Below are 19,857 nucleotides of genomic sequence, written 5' to 3'. Positions count from 1 at the left end.
CCGTCCGTCTATCTGTTGGCAGTCTGTCCGTCCGTCTGTCTGTTGGCGGTCCGCCCGTCCGTCTGTCTGTTGGCGGTCCGCCCGTCCGTCTGTCTGTTGGCGGTCCGCCCGTCCGTCTGTCTGTTGGCGGTCCGCCCGTCCGTCTGTCTGTTGGCAGTCCGCCCATCCGTTTGTCTGTTGGCAGTCCGTCCGTCCGTCTGTCTGTTGTCTGTCCGCCCTTCCGTCTGTCTGTTGGCAGTCCGTTTGTCTGTTGGCAGTCTGTCCGTCCGTCCGTCTGTTGGCAGTGTGTCCGTCCGTCTGTCTGTTGGCAGTCCGTCTGTATGTTGGCAGTCTGTCTGTCCGTCCGTCTGTCTGTTGGCAGTCCGTCTGTCTGTTGGCAGTCTGTCCGTCTGTCTGTTGGCAGTCTGTCCGTTCGTCTGTCTGTTGGCAGTCCGGCCGTCCGTCTGGCTGTTGGCAGTCCGTCCGTCCGTCTGTCTGTTGGCAGTCCGTCTGTCTGTTGGCAGTCCGTCTGTCTGTTGGCAGTCTGTCCGTCCGTCTGTCTGTTGGCAGTCCGCCCGTCCGTCTGTCTGTTGGCAGTCCGCCCGTCCGTCTGTCTGTTGGCAGTCTGTCCGTCTGTCTGTTGGCAGTCCGGCCGTCCGTCTATCTGTTGGCAGTCTGTCCGTCCGTCTGCCTGTTGGCAGTCCGTCCGTCCGTCCTGTCTGTTGGCAGTCCGTCCGTCCGTCTGTCTGTTGGCAGTCCGTCCGTCCGTCTGTCTGTTGGCAGTCCGTCCGTCTGTCTGTTGGCAGTCCGCCCGACCGTCTGTCTGTTGGCAGTCCGCCCGTCCGTTTGTCTGTTGGCAGTCCGCCCGTCCGTTTGTCTGTTGGCAGTCCGTCCGTCTGTCTGTTGGCAGTCCGTCTGTCTGTTGGCATTCCGCCCGTCTGTTGGCAGTCCGTCTGTCTGTTGGCAGTCCGTCTCTGTTGGCAGTCCGTCTGTCTGTTGTCAGTCCGTCTGTCTGTTGGCAGTACGTCTGTCTGTTGGCAGTCCGTCTGTCTGTTGGCAGTCCGTCTGTCTGTTGGCAGTCCGTCTGTCTGTTGGCAGTCCGCCCATCCGTCTGTCTGTTGTCCGCCCGTCTGTCTGTTGGCAGTCCGTCCATCTGTCTGTTGGCAGTCCGTCTGTCTGTTAGCAGTCTGTCCGTCTGTCTGTCTGTTGTCTGTCCGCCCTTCCGTCTGTCTGTTGGCAGTCTGTCCGTCCGTCTGTCTGTTGTCTGTCCGCCCTTCCGTCTGTCTGTTGGCAGTCCGTTTGTCTGTTGGCAGTCTGTCCGTCCGTCTGTCTGTTGCCAGTCCGTCTGTCTGTTGGCAGTCCGTCTGTCTGTTGGCAGTCCGTCTGTCTGTTGGCAGTCTGTCCGTCCGTCTGTCTGTTGGCAGTCCGTCCGTCCGTCTGTCTGTTGGCAGTCCGTCCGTCCGTCTGTCTGTTGGCAGTCTGTCCGTCTGTCTGTTGGCAGTCCGTCTGTCCGTCGGTAGGCTGTCCGTCCGTCTGTCTGTTGGCAGTCTGTCCGTCCGTCTGTCTGTTGGCAGTCCGTCCGTCCGTCTGTCTGTTGGCAGTCCGTCCGTCCGTCTGTCTGTTGGCAGTCCGCCCGTCCGTCTGTCTGTTGGCAGTCCGCCCGTCCGTCTGTCTGTTGGCAGTCCGCCCGTCCGTCTGTCTGTTGGCAGTCCGCCCGTCCGTCTGTCTGTTGGCAGTCCGCCCGTCCGTCTGTCTGTTGGCAGTCCGCCCGTCCGTCTGTCTGTTGGCAGTCCGCCCGTCCGTCTGTCTGTTGGCAGTCCGCCCGTCCGTCTGTCTGTTGGCAGTCCGTCTGTCTGTTGGCAGTCCGTCTGTCTGTTGGCAGTCCGTCTGTCTGTTGGCAGTCCGTCTGTCTGTTGGCAGTCCGTCTGTGTGTTAGCAGTCCGTCTGTCTGTTGGCAGTCCGCCCGTCCGTCTGTCTGTTGGCAGTCCGCCCCTCCATACATCTGTTGGCAGTCTGTCCGTCTGTTGGCAGTCTGTCCGTCTGTTGGCAGTCTGTCCGTCTGTTGGCAGTCTGTCCGTCTGTTGGCAGTCTGTCCGTCTGTTGGCAGTCTGTCCGTCTGTTGGCAGTCCGTCTGTGTGTTGGCAGTCCGTCCGTCTGTTGGCAGTCCGTCTGTCTGTTGGCAGTCCGTCTGTCTGTTGGCAGTCCGTCTGTCTGTTGGCAGTCCGTCCGTCTGTTGGCAGTCCGTCCGTCTGTTGGCAGTCCGTCCGTCTGTTGGCAGTCCGTCTGTCTGTTGGCAGTCCGCCCGTCCGTCTGTCTGTTGGCAGTCCGCCCCTCCATACATCTGTTGGCAGTCTGTCCGTCTGTTGGCAGTCTGTCCGTCTGTTGGCAGTCTGTCCGTCTGTTGGCAGTCTGTCCGTCTGTTGGCAGTCCGTCCGTCTGTTGGCAGTCCGCCTGTTGGCAGTCCGTCTGTCTGTTGGCAGTCCGCCCCTCCATACATCTGTTGGCAGTCTTTCCGTCTGTTGGCAGTCTGTCCGTCTGTTGGCAGTCCGTCCGTCTGTTGGCAGTCCGTCCGTCCTTCTGTCTTTTGGCAGTCCGCCCGTCCGTCTGTCTGTTGGCAGTCCGCCCGTCCGTCTGTCTGTTGGCAGTCCGCCCGTCCGTCTGTCTGTTGGCAGTCCATCTCTGTTGGCAGTCCGTCTGTCTGTTGGCAGTACGTCTGTCTGTTGGCAGTACGTCTGTCTGTTGGCAGTCCGTCTGTCTGTTGGCAGTCCGTCTGTCTGTTGGCAGTCCGTCTGTCTGTTGGCAGTCCGTCTGTCTGTTGGCAGTACGTCTGTCTGTTGGCAGTACGTCTGTCTGTTGGCAGTACGTCTGTCTGTTGGCAGTCTGTCTGTCTGTTGGCAGTCTGTCTGTCTGTTGGCAGTCTGTCTGTCTGTTGGCAGTCTGTCTGTCTGTTGGCAGTCCGTCCGTCTGTTGGCAGTCCGTCCGTTGGCAGTCCATCCGTCCGTTGGCAGTCCGTCCCACCATCTGTTGGCAGTCCGTCCGTCTGTTGGCAGTCCGTCCGTCCGTTGGCAGTCCGTCCGTCCGTTGGCAGTCCGTCCCACCATCTGTTGGCAGTCCGTCCGTCTGTTGGCAGTCCGTCCGTCCGTTGGCAGTCCGTCCGTCCGTTGGCAGTCCGTCCGTCCGTTGGCAGTCGCGCCCTGCCGTTCGTCCGTTGGCGGTCCGTCCGTCCCTCCGTTGGCAGTCTGTCCGTTGGCAGTCCCGCCCTGTCCGTCCGTCCGTTGGCAGTCCCGCCCTGTCCGTCCGTCTGTTGGCAGTCCGTCCGTCCGTCTGTCTGTGTGTAGCTCTGACCATGGGGGTTCTAGTGTTCTGGTATACTTCAGTACCTGCTATGCTCTCATATGTCTCCCTCCCTTTCTTCTCTCTCTTCCTTTTCTTTTTCTCTACCCTCTCTCCCATTCTCTCTCTTTTTTATCTCTCTCAACCTGCAGACATTGAGTTGCTTGCTGCCTGCCGAGAAGAGTTCCACCGCCGGCTGAAGGTCTACCACGCCTGGAAGTCAAAGAACAAGAAGCGTGGCAACAACCCCGGCGTCACAGAGCAGAGGGCCCCCAAGTCAGTCACTGACTATGGTAAGGGACCCCACCCCGCAGGAGATATTTCAGACAGTGTTATACAGTACAACATCACTGTAGGTGTCTTTTTCAATTTTTTGATAGGCTTGATTCGAAAAACATCCATTTTTATTCTGCTCCCAATACCCTAGAGGAGGCAGACCCAAAGAGACTGTCTCGGTTAGAGCTTTAGCCCCCTTTTGAGTATTCTAATATAGTACTGATACTAGTGAATAGGGTGCCATTTGGGACACATCCTGGTGGTGGCTGCTCTCTTCCTCCAGCCTGACCTCTTCTCATTGTTCTCCAAAGAAACCTGTGCTGTCTTGCTCCTGGTTCTGCTTCATTTCCATGAGCAGTCACCATGACGACAAAGAGCTATTTTTCCCCCCGTGTGACAGAGTGCAGACACACTTTATTTTAGTCTGTCAGACTACTGATTGGACCACATACCCAGCCCCCATAGAATTACAAACAGAATCATCATGTATAATTATAGGGTCTGTAGCTATGCCCAGCCCCCACCTCTCACTTCGTGGGCATACACAGCACAGTACCAGCTATACCTCTACCTGCTCTCTGACACAATAACAAGCCAGAGGCTGAGGAGAGCTCATATTTTCAGGGTCCTAGCATAATATAGCCTACAATCTAATGATTTTGCTTGTGAATGACCATATACAGTGGAATGACCCTCTCCGTTCTTCCATGCCTATGGTGTCATCCATTTAGGCCGGTCCTGGCTACCGTAAACACATGTAAAGATGTGGTAATGACTCTGTCATTATATATAATGGTTTCTTCTTCCCCTAACATCTATGATGTTGTGATAGGCTCAAAAATGTATTCATAGGAAATCCATTTGTCATTCCATGATCTTGTCTTGCATGTTGTTGGTTTCATACCTGTGCCATACTGCATGTGATGTTTGTAAGTGTAACCTGGCATGTTTACTTTCAGATCTCGCACCTCGTGTGAGACAAGCACGTAAGTGGTTCTCCACGATGTAGGAGCATCACTAACCTCAGCCCCTAACCCATCTATTAACCATGGGGAAACGGAGGGTGTGTGGAAGGGGTTTACTTTCTGTTTTAGGATGCACCCTATTTCCTTGTAGTGCACTACTTTTTACCAGGACCCATAGTGCACTATATAGGAAATAGGGTGCCATTTGGGATGCAAACGTGGTGATGGTGTAAGGAATCATAGAACAACTGGTTTCTTTAAAAAAAAAATGAATCGTCTTCAGATTGTATGTTATTTTATTCCTGGGACAGAATAAGGTTATTAAGAGGTTGTCAACTAAGTGCACCTGCCATTCTTTGAAGATTATTAAGGGGGTGTCAACTGCAGTAAGTGCACTTTGAAGATTATTAAGGGGGTGTCAACTACAGTAAGTGCACTTTGAAGATTATTAAGGGGGTGTCAACTACAGTAAGTGCACTTTGAAGATTATTAAGGGGGTGTCAACTACAGTAAGTGCACTTTGAAGATTATTAAGGGGGTGTCAACTACAGTAAGTGCACCTTGAAGATTATTAAGGGGGTGTCAATTACAGTAAGTGCATCTTGAAGATTATTAAGGGGGGTGTCAACTGCAGTAAGTGCACCTTGAAGATTATTAAGGGGGATGTCAACTACAGTAAGTGCACCTTGAAGATTATTAAGGGGGGTGTCAACTACAGTAAGTGCACCTTGAAGATTATTAAGGGGGGTGTCAACTACAGTAAGTGCACCTTGAAGATTATTAAGGGGGGTGTCAACTACAGTAAGTGCACCTTGAAGATTATTAAGGGTGGTGTCAACTCCAGTAACTGCACCTTGAAGATTATTAAGGGGGTGTCAATTACAGTAAGTGCGCCTTGAAGATTATTAAGGGGGGTGTCAACTACAGTAAGTGCACCTTGAAGATTATTAAAGGGGGTGTCAACTACAGTAAGTGCACCTTGAATATTATTAAGGGAGTGTCAACTAAGTACACCTGGCATTCTTCGAAGATTATTAAGGTGTAGGATATTGTACGAGACACAGTGTAGTCAAACGTTTAACGTAAGCTGATCGAGAGGTCCGGAGCCTGATGGTTTTCTGTTCTACCTGATAATGAATTGCACCCACCTGCTGTCCCAGATCTAAATCAGTCCCTGATTAGAGGGGAAGAATGAGAAGAAGCAGTGGAACTGGCTTTGAGGTCCAGAATGGAGTTTGAGGGCCCTATAGATTATACACTGCTCAAAAAAATAAAGGGAACACTTAAACAACACAATGTAACTCCAAGTCAATCACACTTCTGTGAAATCAAACTGTCCACTTAGGAAGCAACACTGATTGACAATACATTTCACATGCTGTTGTGCAAATGGAATAGACAACAGGTGGAAATTATAGGCAATTAGCAAGACACCCCCAATAAAGGAGTGGTTCTGCAGGTGGTGACCAGACCACTTCTCAGTTCCTATGCTTCCTGGCTGATGTTTTGGTCACTTTTGAATGCTGGCGGTGCTTTCATTCTAGTGGTAGCATGAGACGGAGTCTACAACCCACACAAGTGGCTCAGGTAGTGCAGCTCATCCAGGATGGCACATCAATTCGAGATGTGGCAAGAAGGTTTTCTGTCTGTCAGCGTAGTGTCCAGAGCATGGAGGCGCTACCAGGAGACAGGCCAGTACATCAGGAGACGTTGAGGGCCGTAGGAGGGCAACAACCCAGCAGCAGGACCGCTACCTCCGCCTTTGTGCAAGGAGGAGCACTGCCAGAGCCCTGCAAAATGACCTCCAGCAGGCCACAAATGTGCATGTGTCTGCTCAAACGGTCAGAAACAGACTCCATGAGGGTGGTATGAGGGCCCGACGTCCACAGGTGGGGGTTGTGCTTACAGCCCAACACCGTGCAGGACGTTTGGCATTTGCCAGAGAACACCAAGATTAGCAAATTCGCCACTGGCGCCCTGTGCTCTTCACAGATGAACGCAGGTTCACACTGAGCACATGTGACAGACGTGACAGTCTGGAGAACGTTCTGGTGCCTGCAACATCCTCCAGCATGACCGGTTTGGCGGTGGGTCAGTCATGGTGTGGGGTGGCATTTCTTTGGGGGGCCGCACAGCCCTCCATGTGCTCGCCAGAGGTAGCCTGACTGCCATTAGGTACCAAGATGAGATCCTCAGACCCCTTGTGAGACCATATGCTGGTGTGGTTGGCCCTGGGTTCCTCCTAATGCAAGACAATGCTAGACCTCATGTGGCTGGAGTGTGTCAGCAGTTCCTGCAAGAGGAAGGCATTGATGCTATGGACTGGCCCGCCCGTTCCCCAGACCTGAATCCAATTGAGCACATCTGGGACATCATGTCTCGCTCCCTCCGCCAACCAAGTTGCACCACAGACTGTCCAGGAGTTGGCAGATGCTTTAGTCCAGGTCTTGGAGGAGATCCCTCAGGAGACCATCCGCCACCTCATCAGGAGCAGGCCCAGGCATTGTAGGGAGGTCATACAGGCACGTGGAGGCCACACACACTACTGAGCCTCATTTTGACTTGTTTTAAGGACATTACATCAAAGTTGGATCAGCCTGTAGTGTGGTTTTCCACTTTCATTTTGAGTGTGACTCCAAATCCAGACCTCCATGGGTTGATAAATTTGATTTCCATTGATCATTTTTGTGTGATTTTGTTGTCAGCACATTACACATTACACTGTAAAGAAAAAAGTATTTAATAAGAATATTTCATTCATTCAGATCTAGGATGTGTTATTTTAGTGTTCCCTTTATTTTTTTGATCAGTGTATATACAGTATGTCACTGGAACAAATGCCACAAACAAATTATATCGGTCACTCTCGGTTTCAGCTTTCTCTCTGAACAAAAACGAGGGAGGGACTCTGAAAGGTGTTAGGAATGGGTGGGCGGCCATTGCTGTTCCTTGTCTCTAGTTAATATAATACCTCCATGGGGTTGGGGTGCCGATGTGTTAGCGTCTTCACAGTCAGTCACAAAATGTTGTACTTTTACTGAGTTGGAGTGAAAGATCCATTTCGTTTGGTGACCGTGGATCTGGGATATGTTGCTTTAAAGGAAAGGATATATAAACTGTACTGTATCCATACTCCAGTCCTCCAGTACCACCAACAGCACAGATTTTTGTTGTGGCCTCGGACAAGTGCTCATGATTCAACTTGTCAACTAATCAGCAAGCCCTCAATGAGTGGAAATAGGTGTTTTTTCGTCTGAGGTACAACAAAAATGTGTGCTGTTGAGGGGTACCAGAGGACGGGTTGAGAACCACTGCTGTACCACGCCTGTCAACAGGGCTGAGGCTACTCTACCACTGTCTATCTCTGGTCCTTTTATCCATAGAGCCTCCCACCCATCCACCCCCTTCAATCACTATCCCTCATTTATTTACTCTCCACTTTGTAGAGAATATGCAAATCTATGCTCTTTATGTTTTGATATGAGCGTTCAAACTCTTTAACAAACACCTGACATGCTGCTTGTCGCTCTAATTTACTCCCCCTTTGATCAGTAGCTCTGTGATCTACTGCTAGTGCTGACCCCTCCTCCCTAGCTCGAGCAACATCACACTCCCTGCATCCCTATTGGTTCCTGTTACTTCCCAGTCTATTGGTTTCTGTTACCATTCATATTGGTTCCTGTTTCTACCCCACCCCTGTTGGTTAGGCTATTGTTCCTTCCCATTCCAATCAACAAGCGTCATTAGTCTAACTAGCCCCTCCCCCAACAGCCCAGGCGAACTCAGCCCCGCCCATCCCAGCCAGGCAACATGAGGTGGCCATGAACAGGCAGCAGCGCTACTTCCGCATCCCCTTCATCCGGCCCGGGGACCAGTACAAGGACCCACAGAACAAAAAGAAGGGCTGGTGGTATGCCCACTTTGATGGGCCCTGGATCGCAAGGCAGATGGAGCTGCACCCGGACAAGCAGCCCATCCTGCTGGTGGCAGGTCAGTCAGTGAAACAGAACTCATAGTATAGGCGATCTTCTCTCTCTCGTGTGTGCGTATGCACGCTTATTTATCTGTACGATTTATAGTCTAACTGCTTCACAGGCACGATGCTCTATTTTTTTGTGGTCTGTGTCTCTAGGGAAAGACGACATGGAGATGTGTGAGCTGAGCCTGGAGGAGACAGGCTTGACAAGGAAGAGGGGAGCTGAGATCCTGCCCCGGCAGTTTGAGGAGATCTGGGAGCGCTGCGGGGGCATCCAGTACCTCCGGAGAGCCATCGAGAAACAACAGGCCCGCCCCACCTACGCCACAGCCATGCTGAAGACCCTCCTCAAGTAAAGGGTGTTGGGTGAATTTGCCCCTAGTCGCTGATTGTGGGTCAGTTTAGCATTTTCCCCACCTAAAGGTTAAGGTTAGGATTGGGGGACGGGAAGCTGATCCTAGATCTGTACTCTGGGAAACTTCACCCTGGAGCTAAAGCCCCCTGTCTTAAACCACAGGCCTTTCTCTCACTACAGCAAAGGGAAGAATGCACTAAGCTACTGTACCTAACACAGTGGGTATTCAAGCCTACTGTACCTAACACAGTGGGTATTCAAGCCTACTGTACCTAACACAGTGGGTATTCAAGCCTACTGTACCATGTTTTGACTGGGGGCAAGTCATAAATTAATCACTTTTTGTTAATTGTCTTTTTTCTTTTGTTCATGTTGTTGGTTTTGGCTGCTTTCAATTGTCTTGATGTATTATTTCTTGGTGGGTGCGGGGGAATTTGCAGTGAACCTATGCAGAGGAATCGGACAGTGACTAAATATTACATCTCGTTTTGTTTCTCGAGCAAATATGGATGTTTTCCTTTTAATATTCCTGCTACTTTAACTACGAAGCCTTATTAAAACTACTTTAACTACGAGGCCTTATTAAAACTACTTTAACAGGGTAATTTGCTGAAAATAGGAAGTGTTTCAAAGCTGCCTCCAAATAAGTTTTGAGTATTAAATTGTTGATGTTTAATATTATATCTTTGTGATTTTAAATGAAGTCAACATTTTGTCTCTGCAGTCTTAACAGCTTGTTGATAATTTCACTCAAACCGATACTTGCTGTTTATTTTCATGTAGTAATTATAGGACAATACTTGCACAAGAGAGGGGTAGAAATGGGCTAGGTTGGGGTAGAAATGGGCTAGGTTGCAACTCTGTTTTCTCATGTGAGCCAGTTATACTTGAGCGTCAGGTTCTTCTCTAAGGATATTTTTTAGTAACTGCACATAAATTCACATTCATTTCTAATTATAATATTTGATAATACTGTAATAAGTTTTTACCTCTGGTTTTCAGACTGATTGTAATATGGGTTTGTTGATTTGTTCCTTCAGTCCTTACTGTTTGGTTAGGAGCGGTTTGTTTTATTCTTCATATGTGTGATTTAGGTTTGCTAATGAAAGGTAAAGAAATATTTGCTTTTCACATTCCCCAACCATTCATTACTAAAGCCACATGGTTGAAATTGTTTCATGTTCTACACATGAAACAATGCCTATTCCAAATATTGAAACAAAAAGAAAAATAATGAATGAATCAAACTTAATTATGAGAAGTGAATAATACAAATCTTGATATACTCTACGATGTCGGACCAAATGTGTGTATGGGACAAAAACTGAATAGTGAAATCGTGTTGATGTCTTCTTGACCCCAACTTCATTCAAGCTCATATACAATATAGTCAGCTATTCTTCTCTCTGCTAGATAGTCCAATAGACACATACATACAGAATGTTCTACGTGTATGATCGAGAGTCTAATGTTTCTACAAAGGAATGTACACATTTATTTTCTAAATAAATATTTCTACTCTAAGATACACTAAAGCATGTGTCAAACTCATTCCACAGAGGGCCATGTGTCTGCGGGTTTTTGCTCCACCCTCGTATTTGATTAATGAATTAAGGTCACTAATTAGTAAGGACCTCCCTTCACCTAGTTGTCTACTGTAGGTCTTAATTAAAAGGAAAAAACAAAAACCTGCAGACACTCAGCCCTCCATGGAATGAGTTTAACACCCCTGCTATAAAGGGTTTGGTCACATGACTCATGTTTCTTAAAATAAACAAATGATGAAGCAATAATTTACACACGCAACACTACAAGGAGGACAGACTGTCTCAAACACACAGTACATGACAATCTTGTGAGACTAGAACTACTCTCTTCAGGTAAGGCTGTTAGTCTTGAGTTTCTTCTCATTCCCTTAGACGCTCTGCACAAGCGAAAGGCGACGTCGTGGTTGTTTGACATCTATCCACTCATGCTCGTGTCTAAAGCATGTCTTCAGTTTAGCCCGAAGTATGTATTTCTGACAAACAGCAGAGTTTACTACTGTAGTGTGGGGTCTCCTTGAATATCGCTTGTAATGTACAACAAATGACTGACTGACTTCCATATGCTCTGTATCTCACAACACGCATAGCAATCATTCCTCAGATACTGCCTTTTCCAATGCTGATCTCTAACTGAAATAAACGCATTTCATGCTTCACTCAACTGCTTTTGGCCCTCGTGTTTGACATCACTCTATTCCTCAACATGGTAATGGTACAGCAGCAAAAATACACACGGTTTAAAAAGCCCTATTGAAGACAGTGAGTAGTTCATTTCCCTGATGTGTACAGAACAGATGTTTGACGACACTGAGGAAACAGAGATGGACTTTATACAATTATCAATATTACACCAATACAGAGACAGACATTATGATACAGGTGTACAGTATGTGATATTAACTATACTCCATTGCAACATACATACCTCATGAGGAAAACATAACTTTTCTTCTGGCATTTTTAGTTAATTTTTTTAAGTGCTACTACATTGTCAGCACATTATGTATAAAAGCAGTTTGCTGTCCTGAGGTGCATTTGCAACTTGATAAATGCAGCGAAATGATCACATCTGTTTGTCGTCCACAGTTTGGGGGAGTATCCTTTCAGGTAAAACACAGGCTTTGGAAAGCTGAGAGGAAGGGGTTGTGTCTGCCTGTCAATCAGAAGACCGCAGATCAATGTCTTTCTGCAGTCACAACAGTCTGTTAACTGCATCAGCTATTAAATATCCTTTATAAACGGTACTTTGTTGCTACTGCAGTGATCCAAAGGCTGTCTTCTGCAGTGATCCAAAGGCTGTCTTCTGCAGTGATCCAAAGGCTGTCTTCTGCAGTCGCCATGTCTAAAACAGAGGAGAAACACAGATGCCAGTGTTACCTTTGTTCGTATTTGCCAAAGGGAGTGTACAGTGTATGCAGGCTAAGGTAGTTCCACTTTGTCAAGCATTCATTAAACTGGCATAGTGTAGAAACACAAGTCTGATACTTTATATTTTATGATCTTTGGAATGAAAGTCAGCCATGTTAGATTCTGTTTGTTTAAATTTAACCCTTAATTCATTACATTTGACCCAGTTCCTCAACAGCAAAATGACTGACCCGGAAAGAGGGTCAAAGAAGGCTAGACTAATTTCAAAGCCTGCATTTGGAAAGCAACCACAGGCTTGCCAATCCGTCTCTCCTCCATCAAGAGGTGAATAACATGGACTAAGCGTTCCCTTTGGGAGCTTTGGTTTGTCTGTGTGAAGTGTGTCTGTCTGTGGCTTACAGTCTTGTGGAAATACACTCGACTAAACCAATTTGAGTGCCACCCGTAAACTAGTGGAAAGATCATGGACCAATTTATTTCAATGATAATTATATGATGTCATGGTTTGATTTGCTTACTTGTTTCAATAATGTGGCATGACTGGGTCCGAAATGAAGGTCAAATAAAGATTTTAAAAAGCACATAATCAAACAAGTCCTTACCCCAGTACATAGTGTTGATGTAATTCAACCCTCTATTTTATTAACTTGTCATGCCGTGAAGACTTGTATACTTGTCTGGGTATCTGCCAACAAAAAACATGAAAAAGGTTATTGAGACAAAAATAACAAACAAATGAGCGAACAAGAAAACAATTGCAACTATATATTATCCCAAGGGGCAAAAATCACATGGGGTGAAGCACGACAAGAGGTTTTTCTGTAAAGAAGACAGTCGTTAGGTCACTGTATAGACCTGTGAGATTGTCACAATGGAAGGACACGGAGTTCACTATGGTGCAGATGCATTATCCTTTTTTGGCAAAACTACTGTTCCTCCACTTTGCTCACAGACCAATGGAATGACATTAACTATTTAATAGTCGGATATTTAAACTATTTTAGAATCTTACGCGATTGTAGACCTACATTGTTTACTGGAATAGATTTCCATGAGACAAAAATTTACCTGAGACATCTTTAACTATTTACAATAAGATTACTGAAAGCTAGATAATGTCAGCAGCACCCTGTATGGTATTAACCTTTGAGTTTTCATAGACTGAGAAAGTTAGATAATGTATTAACCTTTAGATTTTCATAGACGGTTGTTATTTCTGACTGTGGTGCTGTCTGATCTAGGGGCTGGATTACTGTGTTAGGGTCTGTTTGTGTCCCAAATGGCACCCTATTCCCTATATACACCGCAGGGCACTATTTTGTCCCTGCCCTACGGGCCCTGGTCAATTGTAGTGCACTAGATAGGGAATAGGATGCCATTTGGGATGCGCACACTGTGTTAATAGGAGATGGCAAATCCAGGTCTGTGTGGGTGTGTTGACTGGTTCCTGGTGGGGTGAAGCCCCCCAATGCTCGCATAATTACACATGGAACTAACCGGATCAGAGAGGGACCTAAAGCCACTGACACTTTAACCTTTGCTTGAACACTTTGTTGGAGTATTTACATATACTGGAGGGCAGTGGTATTCAAATATTTTCAGCGGGGACCCCGTTTTTTCCCCAATAATTTCTTGCGACCCAAAATCTAATGACACAACCTTAAATAACAAATAACCTTCAATTCATTGCATTTTCATCTATCAAAATTACTACTTTTTTTTTTACTCAATATTTATCTTTCTTTTTTTTTATTAGCTTTCTCATAAACGTTTGTATATTGTCCCATACAATAATCTGTTCTCTTAATTTTTGTTCCTAAAAATATATGTATAGTAATTTTGCCGACCCCAATGCAGCTCCTCCGTGACCCAGACTATGAATACCACTGCTGTAGTGGGATTAGTTAAGTGTTAGTGTAGTTAGTATAGTATGTGTATAGTGTATGTATAGTTAGTGAAGGAGATTTGGAAGTTTCAGATTCTTGTCATATGGTCTTTACTGAAGCGAAACATATTTAGTTGGCCCATACAGAAATTAATCTTTACGCATATAAAAGGCATAATGATTACCTTTGAAGATGTTTTTTTTAATAAGAACCTAGATTTAAGTGGTGATTATTTCTAAAGATGTCCCTTTTACCTCTGTAGCTGAGAGGAGTATGTTTAATTGGGTATAATCAAAATTATGTTAAGCGAAAAATGACATTATGGAGACATTTTCTCTCTAGGTTCCAGAGAGTGAGCACAATACTGTCTGGAAGTCTGTGACTGCAAGCTGGGAGCTTATAACATCGAGAGAAAGTCACTCTGTTGCGAAAACCTCAAGTCCACTAGTATTAATTCTACAGTACCAGTGCAGCTCTCAGCTCTAAAAGCAAAATGGGGACGTTATCTCTTACTAGAATGTATATAGTGTTGAAAGAAGAATACATATAGTACAGCTAAATACATGTACCGTACAAATCAACACAGTGAAGAAAAGACTTTTGCTTACGCCAAAGTCACTGTCTCTCTGGTCCGTCTACATTGTGTGTACATGAATATCATGAGAGCTATCACGGCATAAACAAAGGACAGGAAGCCCACAAAGCAGCTTATGAAAAGGAGGGGGTCTACTGGCACGGCCACCAGCTCAGTGCAGCGCTCCCCGTTAAAGTGCCAGACATTACCTACAGGACATCTAAAGAGGTCAAAGACACTGGGTTAGAGCACATTATGAACACTACAGTTCATGAAAGTGTGTGTTTGTGCACGTGAGTTGCATGTGGCATTAGAATGTCATGTTGTGTTGCTTCCTTCTCAACACTTTAAGTAGACAACATCAACAAAGAGAACAACATCAAGTTGAACTCTAACAGGTGAGAGAAACAACAATGATGGCAATGGATATTATAATTCATACATCGTAGTAACAATGAATGGCTTAATAGAAATCTGGATATACAGAATCATGGCACAATGTTTACTTTATTTGGATTTGGTTACGCTAAGGTACCTGCAAGTGGCTCCATGCCCAGGCACTATCTCGCACTGACCCCCGTTTTGGCAGTAGTCAGGCTGCAGGACACAGATACTCTGACAGGGTAAACCGTCCAACGTAATGTAGCCCGGGTCACACAGACACTCGGCCTCCCGAGACCAGCGGTTCACCACACAGCGAGAGAAGTCGTTGCACGCCAAGAACTTACAGGGATCTGCTTGATCAGCTGTTAAAAAATAATGAAGAACGGGGAAATGGTAAGATCAGTATTCATTAAATATCAAAGTAGCTGTGACGCTGTCTTCTCCCCCTTTTTAACAAACCTCTTTCTCTCGATTGATTCGATTGATTTTAATGAGGTAGGTCCTCCTCGGCTTCTTCTCTGCATTTCATTTTAAGGTTTAGCACATTAGCTAGTGAAAATTCGAATATTGATGTACAGACAAACCATAACATTAGATGGATTTTACACCCATAGGGGGCACAGGGGCATGTGCCCTCTCAGATCTGTCCTGTGTGTGTGATATAAACTCTCTCTCTCTCTCTCTCTATATATATATATATATATATATATATATATATATATATATATATATATATAGAGAGAGAGAGAGAGAGAGAATTATATCACACACACAGGACAGATATGTATATATATACATATATATATATCACAAAAGTGAGTACACCCCTCACATTTTTGCAAATATTTGAGTATATCTTTTCATGTGACAACGCTGAAGAAATTACACTTTGCTGCAATGTAAAGTAGTGAGTGTACAGCTTGTATAACAGTGTAGATTTGCTGTCCCCTCAAAATAACTCAACACACAGCCATTAATGCCTAAACCACTGGCAACAAAAGTGAGTACACCCCTAAGTGAAAATGTCTAAATTGAGCCCGAAGTGTCAATATTTTGTGTGGCCACCATCATTTTCCAGCACTGCCTTAACCCTTTTGGGCATGGAGTTCACCAGAGCTTCACAGGTTGCCACTGGAGTCCTCTTCCACTCCTCCATGACAACATCACGGAGCTGGTGGATGTTAGAGACCTTGCACTCCTCCACCTTCCGTTTGAGGATGCCCCACAGATGCTCAATAGGGTTTAGGTCTGGAGACATGCTTGGCCAGTCCATCACCTTTACCCTCAGCTTCTTTAGCAAGGCAGTGGTCGTCTTGGAGGTGTGATAGGTTACCAACCTCATAACTAGCTACTGTACCAAGACATTTCAGGCTATCAATCAAGTTAGAGTAGCTAGCTAATCTAACTATCTTAGCTGGCATGCATTCTGGCAAGGTTGGTAGACTGTAGAAAAGCAAGCAATTACTAAATGTACTGAGTAAAACTCACATTCCTTTCAATGTTTTACCGAGATTTTAGCAGAGGTGCAGAGAAGCATATTTTGTTTCTTAAAAATATAAATGAACCAGTTAGGAGGATACAGACAGCTCAAGCACATTTTTAGATATGCAGAAAAAATATATATATTTGACATAGAATTAAGCATAATGATTATGGCTCTAGATTGCAGGAAAAAGTGGTTTCCAGACAGACAGCCGCCCGCCCCCCAGCCACCCTCACATGCTTTGTGCCCCCTTATATTTTCGGGGTGCATGACGCCCCTGCTCTCTACCAACTTATAGTCTACATTAGTGTTTTATTCTTTATTGCTGTAGTATTCTCCATGTTTTGATTCGACTTACTACTGTAAACATTATGTATTTCATATTCTGTAAATGTCACCTTTAAAAATGACCACATAGGGTTCTGGTCAAAAATAGTGCACTATATAGGGACTAGGGTGCCATTTGGGACAAAGCCAGGATCTTATCTCATACCCGGCTCTATGTCCAGAGAGTGACTGTCAATCTCAATGTTGAGGCTTATGGCAGCAGCATTGCAGAAGTCTTCTAGGACACAGTGGACGGCCTGGGTCACGTTGTATGGAACTGACTTGGAGAACTTCATCTTGCTGTTGACCACAACGCTGCCGTTCCTGAAGTTGAGAATCTCCAGCTTCTTGAATCCCGTTAGATTGGACTGCAGGTAAGGCAGCAGCTGGACAGAGGAGAGAAAAAAGTGACTATCAAGTGTTCAGATGAATCCATTAGAATCCAAAGGGAACACTGACACTAACTTGCTCTCCCGCCAAGGTGCATGAATGGAGGAGCAAACTGAAGTAAAGAGGAAATTCAGCAACAATTGATTTTAAAAATCCTTCTGTTTCCAATGTGTTTTCCTTTGTCGTCTTAAGCATGGTGAGAGATGATTCACTTTCCCTTTATTTAGATGACTTTCTAATAACAATGACATTTAACCACTGTCTGTAATTACCGTGCAGTAGTTGAAAGAGTTCTACCCACTAAACCAGAGGCTTTTATACACTATTGTAGAGTGGCATTACTCTGACACTCAAATACTCCACTTGCACCTGGTGTGGCGGGGTCCCATTTATTCAAAGTGATAAATGAAAGTGCTAATATAATATTACCAGGTCTCAGCCAGTACCTTTCTGCTGAGTTGAAGAAACCCTTATAGAGTCTTTGAAACAATAACAAAAGGGGCACCCCACCTCTGTTTTGGTAAAAAGCTGAGGGATGGGCCTGAAGAAATGTAACCACTCTCAAATTCATAGACAGAGCTATGGATGAAAGGACTGACCATCCATGATATCAAAATTATTGTTTTAACCATATTTTAGGCCATTAAGTGTACGTATTTAGTCAGCCACCAATTGTGCAAGTTCTCCCACTTAAAAAGATGAGGCCTGTAATTTTCATCATAGGTACACTTCAACTATGACAGACAAAATGAGAAGAAAATCCAGAAAATCACATTGTAGGATTTTTAATGAATTTATTTGCAAATTATGGGGGAAAACAAGTATTTGGTCAATAACAAAAGTGTATCTCAATACTTTGTTATATACCCTTTGTTGGCAATGACAGAGGTCAAATGTTTTCTGTAAGTCTTCACAAGGTTTTCACACACTGTTGCTGGTATTTTGGCCCATTCCTCCATGCAGATCTCCTCTAGAGCAGTGATGTTTTGGGTTTTTGCTGGGCAACACGGACTTTCAACTCCCTCCAAAGATTTTTTATGGGGTTGAGATCTGGAGACTGTCTTGGCCACTCCAGGACCTTGAAATGCTTCTCACAAAGCCACTCCTTCGTTGCCCGGGCGGTGTGTTTGGGATCATTGTCATGCTGAAAGACCCAGCCACGTTTCACATTCAATGCCCTTGCTGATGGAAGGAGGTTTTCACTCAAAATCTCACGATGCATGGCCCCATTCATTCTTTCCTTTACACGGATCAGTCGTCCTGGTCCCTTTGTAGAAAAACAGCCCCAAAGCATGATGTTTCCACCCCCATGCTTCACAGTAGGTATGGTGTTCTTTGGATGCAACTCAGCATTCTTTGTCCTCCAAACACGACGAGTTGAGTTTTTACCAAAAAGTTCTATTTTGGTTTCATCTGACCATATGACATTCACCCAATCTTCTTCTGGATCCTACAAATGCTCTCTAGAAAACTTCAGATGGGCCTGGACATGTACTAGCTTAAGCAGGCGGACACGTCTGGCACTGCAGGATTTGAGTCCCTGGCGGTGTAGTGTGTTACTGATGGTAGGCTTTGTTACTTTGGTCCCAGCTCTCTGCAGGTCATTCACTAGGTCCACCCGTGTGGTTCTGGGATTTTTGCTCACTGTTCTTGTGATCATTTTGACCCCACGGGGTCAGCAATCGATTCACAATACCCCATAATGACAAGGGAAAAACAGGTTTTTAGACCTGTTTGCACATTTATATAAAAACAACAACTGAAGTATCACATTGACAACTATTCAGACCCTTTACTCAATACCTTGTTGAAGCACATTTTGGCTGTGATTACAGACTCAAGTATTCTTGGGTATGACACTACAAGCTTGGCACACCTGTATTTGGGGAGTTTCTCCCATTCTTCTCTGCAGATCCTCTCAAGCGCTGTCAGGTTGGATAGGGGAGTATCGCTGCACAGCTATTTTCAGGTCACTACAGAGATGTTAGATCGGGTTCAAGTCTGGGCTCTGGCCGGGCCACTCAAGGACATTCAGAAACCTGTCCCAAACCTACTCTTGCGTTGTCTTGGCTGTGCGCTTAGGGTCGTTGTCCTGTTGGAAGGTGAACCTTCATCCCAGTCAGAGGTCTTGAGCGCTCTGGAGCCGGTTTTCATCAAGGATCTCTCTGTACTTTGCTCTGTTCATCTTTCCCTTAATCCTGACTAGTCTCCCAGTCCCTGCCGCTGAAAAACATCCCCACAGAGGGCTGATGCTGCTACCACCATGCTTCACTGTAGGGATGGTTCCAGGTTTCCTCAAGAGGTGACGCTTGGCAATCAGGCCAAAGAGTTCAATCTTGGTTTCATCGGACCAGAGAATCTTGGTTCTTATGTCCTTTAGGTGCCTTTTGACAAATTTCAAGCAGGCTCGCATGTGTCTTTTACTGAAAAGTGGCTTCCGTCTGGCCACTCTACCATACAAGCCTGATTGTGGAGGGCTGCAGAGAAGCTTGTCCTTCTGGAAGGTTCTCCAATCTCCACAGAGGAACTGGAGCTCTGTCAAGGTGGCCATCGGGTTCTTGGTCACCTCCCTGACCAAGGCCCTTCCCCCCCGATTGCTCAGTTTGTCTAGGTGGCCACCTCTAGGGAGAGTCTTGGTGAGCCCAAACTTGATTTTTTAATAATGATGGAGGCCACTGTGTTCTTGGGGACCTTCAATGCTGCAGAAATGTTTTGGTACCCTTCCCCAGACCTGTGCCTTGACAAAATCCTGTCTCTGAGCTCTACGGACAATTTATTCAATCTCATGGCTTTGTTTTTGCGCTGATATGCACTGTCAATTGTGGGACCTTACATTGACAGGTGTGTGCCTTTCCAAATCATGTCGAAGCAATTGAATTTACCACAGGTGGATTCCAATCAAGTTGTAGAAACCTATCAAGGATGATCAAAGGGAAGAGGATGCATCTGAGCTCAATTTTGAGTATCCGAGCAAAGAGTCTGAACACTTACAGTACCTACTCATTCAAGGGTTT

At 45.8% G+C, this 19,857-nt stretch overlaps 2 protein-coding genes across 7 annotated transcripts in view; one reads left to right on the top strand and one right to left on the bottom strand.

The window, feature by feature from the left end:
- Window positions 1–11,092, top strand: part of LOC118398780 (unconventional myosin-VI-like) — a 128,698-nt gene extending 117,606 nt beyond the window's left edge. For 5 of the 6 annotated variants that reach the window (XM_035794476.2, XM_035794475.2, XM_035794479.2 and 2 more), the window contains 4 exons: window positions 3,465–3,605; window positions 4,548–4,574; window positions 8,325–8,543; window positions 8,686–11,092. In XM_035794476.2, coding sequence (XP_035650369.1) covers window positions 3,465–3,605; window positions 4,548–4,574; window positions 8,325–8,543; window positions 8,686–8,885 — 587 coding nt within the window. In that variant the 3' untranslated portion in view covers window positions 8,886–11,092. The remainder of the gene's footprint in view (window positions 1–3,464; window positions 3,606–4,547; window positions 4,575–8,324; window positions 8,544–8,685) is intronic. The other variant, XM_035794477.2, reaches the window with a different exon arrangement.
- A 159-nt stretch (window positions 11,093–11,251) lies between these two features.
- Window positions 11,252–19,857, bottom strand: part of LOC118397884 (interphotoreceptor matrix proteoglycan 2-like) — a 32,042-nt gene continuing 23,436 nt past the window's right edge. Inside the window, exons 15-18 of the mRNA XM_052468961.1 lie at window positions 16,620–16,839; window positions 14,795–15,005; window positions 12,402–12,484; window positions 11,252–11,773 (exon numbers count right to left, since the gene is read on the bottom strand). Coding sequence (XP_052324921.1) covers window positions 12,442–12,484; window positions 14,795–15,005; window positions 16,620–16,839 — 474 coding nt within the window. The 3' untranslated portion in view covers window positions 11,252–11,773; window positions 12,402–12,441. The remainder of the gene's footprint in view (window positions 11,774–12,401; window positions 12,485–14,794; window positions 15,006–16,619; window positions 16,840–19,857) is intronic.

Source organism: Oncorhynchus keta, chromosome 19 (genome assembly GCF_023373465.1).
Source record: "Oncorhynchus keta strain PuntledgeMale-10-30-2019 chromosome 19, Oket_V2, whole genome shotgun sequence".
In the NCBI taxonomy this organism is placed as follows: Eukaryota; Metazoa; Chordata; class Actinopteri; order Salmoniformes; family Salmonidae; genus Oncorhynchus; species Oncorhynchus keta.
Note: the sequence above shows the minus strand (reverse complement) of the source record. Positions and strands in the feature narration are given on the sequence as shown.